This window comes from Lupinus angustifolius, unplaced genomic scaffold (genome assembly GCF_001865875.1).
Source record: "Lupinus angustifolius cultivar Tanjil unplaced genomic scaffold, LupAngTanjil_v1.0 Scaffold_229_8, whole genome shotgun sequence".
NCBI lineage: Eukaryota > Viridiplantae > Streptophyta > Magnoliopsida > Fabales > Fabaceae > Lupinus > Lupinus angustifolius.
In genome coordinates this window covers 3142-14757 of record NW_017727097.1, presented here as the reverse complement: position 1 = coordinate 14757, position 11616 = coordinate 3142, and the positions used below count along the sequence as shown (strand labels likewise).

The 11616-nt window shown below is 35.3% G+C and overlaps 3 protein-coding genes and 1 non-coding gene across 8 annotated transcripts; 1 reads left to right on the top strand and 3 right to left on the bottom strand.

The window, feature by feature from the left end:
• Window positions 1–143: 143 nt before the first annotated feature.
• Window positions 144–737, bottom strand: LOC109340668. Its single transcript, XM_019578384.1, has one exon. The coding sequence runs from the start codon at window positions 735–737 to the stop codon at window positions 144–146; it is 594 nt and encodes a 197-aa protein (XP_019433929.1).
• A 1090-nt stretch (window positions 738–1827) lies between these two features.
• LOC109340669 (3-isopropylmalate dehydratase large subunit, chloroplastic-like) lies at window positions 1828–7216 on the bottom strand. Of its 4 annotated transcripts, XM_019578385.1 has the most exons (15): window positions 7083–7216; window positions 6831–6968; window positions 6570–6740; window positions 5959–6111; window positions 5782–5850; window positions 5565–5681; window positions 5104–5178; window positions 4886–4963; window positions 4685–4780; window positions 4228–4277; window positions 3258–3312; window positions 3018–3149; window positions 2578–2625; window positions 2315–2473; window positions 1828–2105 (listed from the first exon to the last, which is right to left on the bottom strand). In XM_019578385.1, exons 1-15 carry the CDS (start codon window positions 7131–7133, stop codon window positions 1965–1967), a joined length of 1533 nt encoding a protein of 510 aa, XP_019433930.1. In that variant the 5' UTR covers window positions 7134–7216; the 3' UTR covers window positions 1828–1964. The 4 variants fall into 4 exon arrangements, with proteins under 4 accessions (XP_019433930.1, XP_019433931.1, XP_019433932.1 ...); XM_019578386.1 differs by lacking the exon at window positions 5959–6111; XM_019578387.1 differs by lacking the exon at window positions 6570–6740.
• An 82-nt stretch (window positions 7217–7298) lies between these two features.
• Window positions 7299–7378, top strand: TRNAL-UAG. Its single transcript has one exon. It is a non-coding gene; the product is annotated as a tRNA-Leu (tRNA).
• Window positions 7379–9237: 1859 nt separating this feature from the next.
• LOC109340667 (ubiquitin-60S ribosomal protein L40) lies at window positions 9238–11380 on the bottom strand. Of its 2 annotated transcripts, XR_002106822.1 has the most exons (6): window positions 11213–11380; window positions 11038–11124; window positions 10336–10438; window positions 9598–9664; window positions 9407–9495; window positions 9238–9353 (listed from the first exon to the last, which is right to left on the bottom strand). XR_002106822.1 is itself a non-coding variant. In XM_019578383.1 (5 exons), the coding sequence occupies exons 1-5, from the start codon at window positions 11313–11315 to the stop codon at window positions 9469–9471; spliced, it is 387 nt and encodes a 128-aa protein (XP_019433928.1). In that variant the 5' UTR covers window positions 11316–11380; the 3' UTR covers window positions 9248–9468. The 2 variants fall into 2 exon arrangements, 1 of the variants encoding a protein (XP_019433928.1); XM_019578383.1 differs by having other exon boundaries at window positions 9248–9495.
• Window positions 11381–11616: the final 236 nt, after the last annotated feature.

Sequence of the window (11616 nt, the reverse complement as noted above, 5' to 3'; positions counted from 1 at the left end):
GAACCCTCATGACCCCTATCCTTCTCACCCTTCCACTTGCCTCTCATCTTCTTCTGAAAAGTGCCTTGGCTAGTGAACTTCTTATTGAATCTGGCTTGCAAGGCTTGTTCTGGATCTCTGTCTAGACTTCTCTCCTTGATTCTTTACTCATGAGCTTCCAATGAGCTCTGCAATTCCTCAATCTTGATGTCCTCAAGATTCTTTGACTCCTCAATTGCCACAACAATGTGATCAAACTTGGGGTTCAAAGTCCTCAACACCTTTTCAACTATCAATTGGTCCTTCATAATCTCACCACATCCCTTCATTAGATTAGTAAGGGATCTGAGTTTAGTGAAGTAATCAGCAATGGTGTCTTCATCCTTCATTTGCAGAAGCTCATATTCTCTCCTCAATGTCTGCAATTTCACCTTCTTTACCTTCTCTGCTCCAGCATAGCATCTTCCAAGGATATCCCAAGCTTCTTTTGATGTCTTGGAGTGTGCAATCTTCTCAAAGTTAGAGTCATCTACGCACTGGTGGATCATTGTCAGAGCTTTGCAATCTCTCTTCATGCATTCTCTGAATAGAGATCTCTGAACTTCAGTGGCTTCATCTCCCACTGCTTGAAATCCATCTTGCACTACATCAAGAACTTCTTGAGATCTAAAGAGAACTTTCATTTGCACTTGCCATCTTTCATAGTTCTTTCCATTTAGAGTTGGTAGAACCATTGTGAATCCGCTATTACTTGCCATTTGTAAACCTCCTTCTTCCTTCTTATCACATAACCAAGATCAAGGAAACGATAGCTCTAGATACCACTGTTACAGCAACAGAACTCGTGTTGCAGAAGAAGAAATTAAAGGAAAAACAGAAAGAAGAGAAATAGAGAAGAGATAGTGATTAGGAAATGAAGATATTGCAAGAAGAAGAAAAGTGTAATTACTAGAAGAACTTATCAATATGAATCATGAATCAATCATCTCATTCATTAAACAACCTTCCTTATATAGTAACAAACAAACTAACTAACAAGCTAGAAAAGGAAAGTTTCTAAAAACAAATAAACTGAATTACAAAATCTTTCTAATTTTACTAGTGACGGAGGGCTTTAAGTAAATTCATTAATGTAGTGGTGTTACACACCTGATAATAAACCAACATAGACAAACTTAGTAAACCATGATTTATTTTATGTTTGGTTTCACGTTGGGGACTTCAGAATCACGCGTAGTTCAACACTACTAATTATAACTTTTGGCCATATTCACGTAATCACGTTTGAGGGGTATATCAAAGTAAAACCAAACTTGTTAATTCGACTTAGGTATCAGGAAAAAAATTAGTGTATGAGAAAGTTTGTGAGTATACGCTATTATGGCATTATAATTTTCTAAGTGGGGACAGGGATGATGTAAAACTTTTCACTGGGTTCTCAACTTTGACACATTAGTACTACATTATCACTACTAATTATATCATATGTATTAAATCATTCCGTTTGCGGGTTGGATTTTTGAGGAAAAAGAATGGAAATAGAAGGATTTAGAATCATGTCACAAGTGTATGTTATGATTAAAGTAACAGTGAAATGAGGAGATGGGAGTGGTTGGAGTTTTGTATAAATTTCAATCCCATAACACCCATCTTGCAAATACATAATTTTTTGTATAAAAGGAGCATGTAAGAAGGCACCATTTCTCCACCCTGATTCTGTCATGTATCTCTTGTAAGAGCTCACATTTGAACTTGACGTGAGTTTTATAAGTGTTGGTCTAATAGTGTAAGACTCTACTAAATTCTCAGGCTGACCAAAAGCTCAAGGTTCGATGTTTTCTTGGTAAATTTAACCAAGCACCAAGTCACTTAAGACTTCTAAAGGGAAAAATACAGATACATTGGTAAACTTTGGATGGCTTAAAGTATTAACTTCTGGCTATAGAATAATACATTAGAAGAGGTTCATTGAACATAAGATCCTTCTACTGCAAGAACTCTCTTGGATCAGTAACAAAGCCAGTCAATGCAGATGCTGCAGCAGTATACGGGGAAGCCAAGTATATTTCACCTTCCTTGTGCCCCATTCGGCCTGGGAAGTTCCTATTTGTGGTTGAAACACAAACCTGCAAAACCATCAAATATTCATTAAACATGGTTCACTGCTGAAAGGTTCAAATGATATTTTTTTATGAATATTAACCATTTCATGTCATGTAGCTTGGTAGGAATAAACAAGCTATTTTCATATCCAATCGGACAATCATCTTTAGCGAAAGATAGATCAATGTTGATTACATTACAAGACGCTCGTGACAAAAGCAAAAGAACTTGCCTCAGGTTTGTTCAAACGCGCATAAGTATCTTTTGGGCCACCCAAACAAGCAGCACAACTAGGACTAGCAGGTGTGTCACACCCAGCTTCTTCAAATATCTGTGAGCAAGTCTTTCCACCCGATCCGGGGACTGGGATGCTATATATGTCCATCCAAACCTTTAATTCCATTAATAGTAATATGTCAGAATGATTCATCTAGCATTGCAATCGACAAGAAACTTATTAGTAACTGTAAAACCACTGAGGCAAAGGTATCAAACCTTCTGTGTTGCAGGCACAAGAAATGTGGGAACTTTGACCTGTTTACCCTGCAGATATAGATATATCAAGTTCCTTAGTAGGGAAATATTTCATGTCAGAAAAATGAAAAAGTTGAGAATGAATGTTAAGATACATAAATGATCCTACAAGCACTGCTAAGATTCACAGGAGACATCAACACAAAACATATCATAAAAAGTAGCATAAATTCTATATAAAACTGAGTAAATGTGTCAATGCAAGATCAAGATGTAATAGCACATAGGAAAACAAGCAGAACACATTTTAAAAGATCCATAGCTCATACAATACTAAATAGTCAAATGTTGTGGTAAATGTAGACTTGTACATAAATAGACTCAGCCTCAAAAGTGGCTACAAACTTCTATAACTTCGATACATAAAACTTTAGATGCATTTTAGGAAATATGGTGCTTACTGATGCTAATAAAACTTTTGCAGCAGCCATGAAATCCTCTGTTTTTCCACCTGTACAAGAGCCTATGTAAACCCTGTCAATTTTCACATCCTTGCACTCTCTTGCCAATGCACGGTTATCTGGAGAGTGAGGCTGCAACAACCATACACATTGTATTAGCTAGCGTCTAGTAATAACAAAAAATACATGTACAGAAAATAAACAAAGAACAAAACCTCACTGGAAATGCAATAGACTAACCTTGGCCACCAGTGGCTCCAATTTTGAGACATCAAATCTATACTCAGAAAGAAAACTGGATACCCACAGAAAAAATCAGGTCTAAGTAATGGGTAAAAACTGATCACCAATGGATACTAATATTTCAGTTGCTAGTTGCTACATTATGTTTTTCTTCAGCATAATTTTGCAGACATTATGTCAATTCTTCCTTATTAACTTCCAAATTATGTATGCTAAAATATAACCATGTTAATGAACAACAATCGTGCATATAAGCTTGGTTTGATAGGTTAAATCCGTATGCAACATGAGAATCCCAAGAGGAGATTATAACTTTATCTATGAAGCCGACCAAGTTTCATATTTGATCACTAATCATTATAAAGAAATTGAAGCTCATCTTGACAGTAAACTTTGGGCCTATGATGTCCAAAATAAGGAAGATAGTATAATGACATTAACATATCCTTTCTTTTTACATGACTATAGCTGCAGCAGTAACCAATGAGTTCATTAATCTACACACACTTGATAAAACCCTGGAAATAGCTTCTTTGTTTGTCAGGGAAAGGCTATATATATCTACCCTACCCATACCCCACATTAGGTGGGAGCCTCATGCACTGGGCCGCCCTTTACTTGATAATATTAAAAAAAAATCTAATTATTTAAGTTTAAAAAGTGGGAGTTACGCTAACAAAAAACGGGACTTACTATTTAGGATTTTCCAACAAAAAACATTTCTAATTTTTTATGATTAGCCAAGAAAACTGATTAACAATGTTCAAGGATGGCTTATATGCTGACTTGGCTATCCATTACTTTGGCTAGTTCATTCTAAATGGAAATATATTCAGTACATAGAAATTTTAATTTTCCGAAAATAAAAAGGACACCAGTTGTATGCATCAAAAACATGCATACCCAACTTCCAATGTACTTCATGGTTACAAGGGGGCAAAACAAGGAATTAGGAAACTATTACTACCTTGCTTGCTGGTCACTGTAAACTGGTTCATATGACAAAGATGTCTTACCCTGCACACGAAATCAGATCAGTATTAAAGCAATGCTGGCCAAGACATGGGCACCATATGCAAAGGGATCATTCACGGGGAACACAAACAGGCACCATCTACATCCATCAAAACTTATGAGATAGCATATTCAATGGGAAATATTAGATATTGGAAGCAAATATGACAAAAAAGATCAGTATTAAAGCCAATCCTACACACTCCTCTGGTGATAAAAGAGCCAAGCAATTACTAATTTGAATCTTTGTTCCAATCTTGGTATAGAAAAGTAAATGCAACCATTTTTTTATTAAAAGAAAAGGGTAGTTCATTGAGAGAAAGAAGAGAGGTACAAGCAAAATACAAACATATATATCTTACTTGAGAGGTAATAAATCAATTTCAGTGCATCTACTCAGTTGCACAAACCTCAAGATATTTATATGTTGTGCTGTCAGCAGGAACAATACCATTCTTTCCTCCGGCTTCAATAGCCATGTTGCACAATGTCATCCGTTCTTCCATCTATCCAACAGGTAAATAACATAAGCAATATTATAAGCAAAACACATGTTCAGAGATTGAAGTGAGAGCTACATCATAGTATAACACCATGCCGAACATACTTACATTTAAACTTTCAACGGTTGTGCCAACAAACTCCATAGATTTATATGTTGCACCAGCCACGGTTATTTCACCAATAATCTGCAAGGTAATTATTGACTCGTGTAAGGATATGATTCTTACATTTGCTACAAGGAAACAAGCTTATTAAATAACCCAAGGTTGCCATATTAATGTCAAATATTCAGCATAAACAAAAGTACGACATCAAGGATACTTACTTGCAAAATCAAATCCTTCGCGAGCAAGTAACTGGGCATTTCTCCATCCATTACAAATCTCAGAGTTGGAGGCACCTGCAAATTAACAAATATCTCTACTATTAATAACTGGAACATAAAGGTGGAATGAGAGAGAGAGGTAATCTTAGAGTTTGGAACAACCAGGAGGGAGAGTGATCATGTTGTGTTTTTAAATTTCTGATCTTAGTTGCATTTTGCTAATTGTTCATGTAGGTGAAACAATGATCACAAATAGTGATAGGTGTATATATACATTACGATAATACCGAAAGCACTAGAAGATAGATTAACACGAGAAGAATGTTAAGAACTAAAGGAATATTTTTACAACCATGTTATGTTGTAGGAGAAAACAAGTGTACTAAGATCAAGTTCTCGCAGTAAAAAACAACAATATAGTAACTTGAAAAAACAAAGACCTCGGTAAAAGATAAAATTACCTTGAGCAGAAGCTTTCCTGCTCCCAAGACAAAACCTGCATCGGTATTACCAATTCCCGTAGCAAATTGACCAAATGCTCCAGCAGTACAAGTGTGAGAATCAGTACCTAAGAGAACCTGCAGGAAGCATAATGGGATTAACAAAGCAAGAACCATTTTTTATCAAACAATACAATACTTCACTAGTCTTTCAAATAGCTTGTTAAACTAATCGAACCTCTCCAGGCCTACAATGACCTTCCTGAGCAAGAGCAACATGGCAAACACCTTTGTAGTCTGGATTTGCCTGCATTATGATAATCACAGAGTCAACATTCATGGATATCATGCATTACAATGATCTTTAACAAGTGAAATGACCAAACTAACACTGAAGAAAAAAAAGAACATGTACCTTAAAATTACTAAGATCCTTAATATCATAAAAGTACTTGATATTCTGCTCGTGGCAAAAATCTCTTAAAATGTCTACATTACGATTGGCACGTTCATCACTTGTGAATATATAGTGGTCAGGTATTATCACAACCTTTTCACGATCCCAAACCTTCAATTTCAGAGCAACTGTGCAGTCAGGATAATGAAATTACAAAACATTGGTCTTAACATTTAAGAACAACAACCGTCAAGCAACTATAGAAAAATATAACAGACCCTTGAATGAACCCGATCCTACTTTGTTCAAATCACTTTCGTAGTTTCATTACATGGCACCAACCCCAGTTTCTTCAGCAACTATCATAATTAAAATACATCCTTCCACCAACGAGGTGTTGGTCTAGTAGTGTAAGGCCTCACTAGATCCCTAGGATAACCAAAAGTTCAAGGGTGTGACACTTGTTGTGAAGAGGAGCTACATAAAACTGATCTCAATAATTTCCAATACAACCCAAGCTCATATAGCAAATGTTCCATATCAGCTCAATGATTAAAATCCAAAATAACAATACAATCATCAGAAATCAAAATTCTAAACAAAACATTGAGCAACAATGAATCAATTACCTTAGCATCCTCACCAAATTCCCTCTTAAAAATTCCAATAGAACCAGGGCCACAAACATCATGTGTCATCAAAATATCAACATTAACCCAAACATTATCCCCAGGGCTCAAATGGGTTCTCTCAGAAGCTCTAGCAAATATCTTTTCGGTCATCGTCATTGCCTTCTTCACCTAAACCCAATTATAAAAAAGCAATCTTGAAATCACAACTACGAAATACAACAAAGAAACAAAAAATCCAAAAGGGTAATAGCAACAAACTGATCCAGTGGTGGATGGACGGTGCTGCAATTGTTGTGGTGGTGCAATGGAGCAATAGATTCTCCTTGAAGAAGGTTTGTGGCATCGGTGAGTGGAAATAGTAGAAGTGAAAGAGAAATCAGAGGGAACAGTAAGATTCTGAGAAACAAAGTCAATGGAAAAACATGAGTTAGTGTAAAGTTAAGATTGTTGAGAAAAGGGATACACAATGAAAAAGGGACAATTGATAAGTTTGCATAAGAAAGAATGAACCTTGTGTTGGAGGGAAGGTGTAGAAGTTGGAGCAATAAGAGAGAAAGCCATGACTGCCACACAGTACAAGAACGAGTTGTATTTCTCTTTGTAACAGGTTTTTATATGAGAACAAGATGCATGGACTCAGTTTTTTTGTAGTCTCTACGCCTATTCCACGTAAAACTCTTAATGCTTGTTGTAATATATATTAAAATTAGAAGTTACAACACACAAGACAGTTTGGCCGAGTGGTCTAAGGCGCCAGATTTAGGCTCTGGTCCGAAAGGGCGTGGGTTCAAATCCCACAGCTGTCATTATTTTGTTATTTTTTATTTCTGTTGTTGAAACAATGAGAGGATCTCTAACGATAGAGAATAATGTATCATGTCGTGATTTCACTAGCAGAAGAGATAATTTATCTCCCTTATACAACTAGATACTCCATTCCCATAATGATATACATCACCAATGACACTCACAAACTCTCTCCCTTTAAACCAATGCAAAAGGTGTTATCCAATTTTCCATTGAACTATTCTATATCTTTTGAGTTTTCAAGCTTCAATGGTTATTAACTTATCATATAATGCATGGCAGGTGAATATAGGGCATTAAAGTTTATCTCCAGTGGGGTTTGGACTTTGGAACACGGGCATGTGGTTGGGGTACAAGGAGTCCATGGATGATGAGCTTGAAGAAGTTTTCAACATGGTTTTGGACAATGTTTTGCTGATTCTTATGGAACTGGAAGGGTAAAAGACCAAACTGAGAAGCTTTTGGGAAAGTTCGTTCGAGAATTTTAAGGTTCATCACACACACACATCATCCCTTTCTAAATCAATTTAATTTGCTGTGAACTCTTCTGCTAGATGTTTTAGATTGAAGTGCAGCTGTGAGCTTATTTCATTATATAATGTGACAACACGTTGTTAGATGATAGAAATTTCAGTGAATCAAAATAAAGATAAATAGTTAAGTAAGTTTGGTTTAATTACAATCAGTATCCTTGCTGTTTTAAAAGTTAGGCTCACCTCCCTTTAAAGGACTGTTTTAATCATTGTGATTTGGGGTGTATAAGGGTGATTTGAGTAAACAACTCACCTAAATGCTTATTCAATAAGAGAGTGAGCTTCATTATAATGGTAAAGTTGGTATATGAATTCATAGGTTCAAATCCCACAAATACCTATCAACATGAGTAACATTATGTACATTTACTATTCCACACCCCCACTAGGTAACAGCTATATTGATATGCCTTTTTTCTCTAAGCATTTTTTAAATAGGCTTAAATTAGCTATCTTCGTCAGCTTCATTGGTAAACTTATTGAAATAAGCATAAGAAGGTCATCTATTATGAGCCTATTTTGTAAGATCTTACACATTCCCCCTAAGAGTAATGATAACTTTGAGTCAATACATCCTACAATCCTTTTTTGATTAGAAGTACCCTTAAATCAGATACTTTAATACTTCAAATATTGTGTGATTTGTCAACACAAGACCACGTGAGAGTTAATATAGCATCCCCCCTTACTAGCACAAGGGATGCTTCATACTTGCCTTAATGTGAAAACAATATCATTTACTTTGTAATGAAATGTAAATACCAGTTAAACAATTTCCCACCCATATCACTGTAAATTAGGATCCAAGTCCGAACTCAAAACTAGTAACCAGCTATTGAGTTCTTAGTCAACAAACTTAAGACTTTCATGAATTGAAATGCTGAGTATTGGAAATTGAAGAATTTGAGACTTGGGAGCACGATGAAATACAATGAAACATTATATGTAATAGGAAGCCATGGGAGTCACCTTATTAAATGGTAAAATATAAGTAGAATATTCCTTATGATGGTGGAAAGAATAAGTGTAATAATTCACTGTCAATGTAAATATACATAATCAATACATTATTCATTCATCATTCATTTATATTAATTTTTTTAGAATAAATGATAACAAAAAATGAATGGTTGATAATACAATTACAGTATATAAAACACATACACTATTAGTGTAAAGAGTATTATACTTTATCCTGCTTTTCCAGGAACATCCATTCAATTTTAAACTGTTCTATCAACAACAGTTAGGAATGTGCATAAAAATCTCAGCATATGAAATTGGGCATTACGGAAATTTTCTTCCAAAATAGGGTGAAAAACATAGGGCAGCAGAAAGACAACACACATTATCATAAAATGCAACAAAATTATGTCTTAACATTGACGCAAATAAAAATTGATATCAAGTCGTCTCAAACTCATTACTAAAAATCTTAACAGTCATAGCTAGTGCAATTCCAACAGATTTCCCCAATAACATGAGGCTAAAGTTATCAGGATTACAAGACTAGACATCAAGCAAATCCGCAAAATCCATCTGGCAGTCAGAATAGTCTACTTGATCTTCTTCTTTGGCCTCAGCTGCAATCACAATGAATAAACAAGATAATGATTAAATGATAAAAAGCAAATTTCATTAAGATAGAAAAATAACAAAAAGAAACATAGGTCAAAATATCATACCTGGTTGCTGTGTCCACACTTCTTTTTCCTGCAGTTGACAGCACGAGGGTGTAAACGTGCATAGCACCTGCGAAGCACAATAACAAGTGAGTATAAGGGCTCGTGCAGCAACGGTCGTGAATACAATAGCATGAAAGTAAACTTCAGGTCTCGTTGAACATGAATAATATACAAAGTTACCACAAAGACAAAACATCAGCAATGAATACCCATTTTGTCTCATGAAAAACAATATGGCTAGTATAACAATGCTATTTTATGCCACCTTTCCTCACCAACAAAAGTTATAAGGTTAAAAGTTATATTTGAAAAAATACTTCAACAACTGAATATATATTTGAAAAGGGATGATTTATAACAACAGTTAAAAGTTATAAGGTTTATAAGCAAGTATTTCACACAATATGGTTAATAAAGAAAGAAGTGGGATTCTTAAATTCCTACTCCAGTCATCTTTCATAGAATAATGCAACAGTAAATGAAATTATTTCTTCTATTTCAATAATTCATAACACGGTAAATTTTACACTGCTAAATATATTTGATATCATGTAAAGACTACTGCTCTCATGATCTAAGTTCATGCACCTCAAGATATCAATGCATCACTTATCAGACATTAACTACCCAAAATTTGAGACCAAAGTTAGTACTCAACTTCCACAATGAACGATATGCTACTGCTAACAATTCAGGCTCCAAAGTTAATAACACAAAAGCTAGAATGTGCAAACTTACTTGCGGCAGATTGTCTTGTCCTGATTGTATTTCCTGGCAAGTGCCATCAAAGATGGCTCAATAATACCACCGCGAAGCCTCAACACAAGATGCAATGTTGACTCTGAAAAATATAGTAACACATCCAATCAGGCTCACAATCTAAACAATAAATATAAAGCACAATTCACAAGATGCATGGACTAGTCTTCCCCATCAAAAAGCACAAACATACTTGAAACACGCTAAAGTAAAAATGTCTGAGCATTGTCAAAATGTAACACTCATATTTCATCCAGACTATAAACTCATAATCAACAATTCAAGCTGTGATAGTGGTTGCAATATTGTTGTGTCTACCATAATTGCAGACAACTGCCAGAAAACTTGGCCAAAAAAACCACAAAATGTTGCAGCCTCAATTGAAGCTGTTGCGTAGCACATCAAAACCACAATGTGCGGCCCTCACAGCAGTTACAGGCCTCATTTTAAAACCACTCATCATCAATTTTCCAAGCTCTCGCTCATCGTAAACACAACCACACATACACACCCATACTACTCATATAACATTCGGCTAAATACAATTTCTACACCAACACAACATAAATTAAATTTGAAAGCGAACCATAACCATTAACCACATTAAAAACCATTACTTCCCACAATCCTATGTCATTTCAAATATCAAATTTCATTCAATTACGTAACCAACTAACTAACCTTTCTGGATATTGTAATCAGCGAGAGTACGGCCATCTTCGAGTTGTTTTCCGGCGAAGATCAACCTCTGCTGATCCGGAGGGATACCTAAACAAACAAAAATAGAATCAGAATCAATAATCGATTTTATTAATCAATTAAAAGATGAAAAAAAAAGGAACACTATAATAAACACCTTCTTTGTCTTGAATCTTAGCCTTAACGTTATCGATGGTGTCGCTGGACTCAACCTCAAGGGTAATGGTCTTCCCTGTTAGGGTCTTCACAAAGATCTGCATCTTTTCTTCTTCTTCCTCTGCCCCTTATCTGAATCTGGTTTTAGGGTTTGTGGTTTCTTCTTCACACAATATATATGAGGTAGGAAATGTTTTGGATTAGGGTTTTTCGGGTTTCAAGGTGTGTTTGGTAAACGGATTTAGCTTATTCTCAAACTGGATTCCGTTATTTGCCACGTGTTCCTGTTTCCTAAATACTTTTGGTAAATAAGCAAAAAATCTGCTTGACATAGTTTGAGATGATTGTTTTTTTTTACTATTATTTAAATAGTTTTAAATACAACTACAAATGTTTGTTGATTTA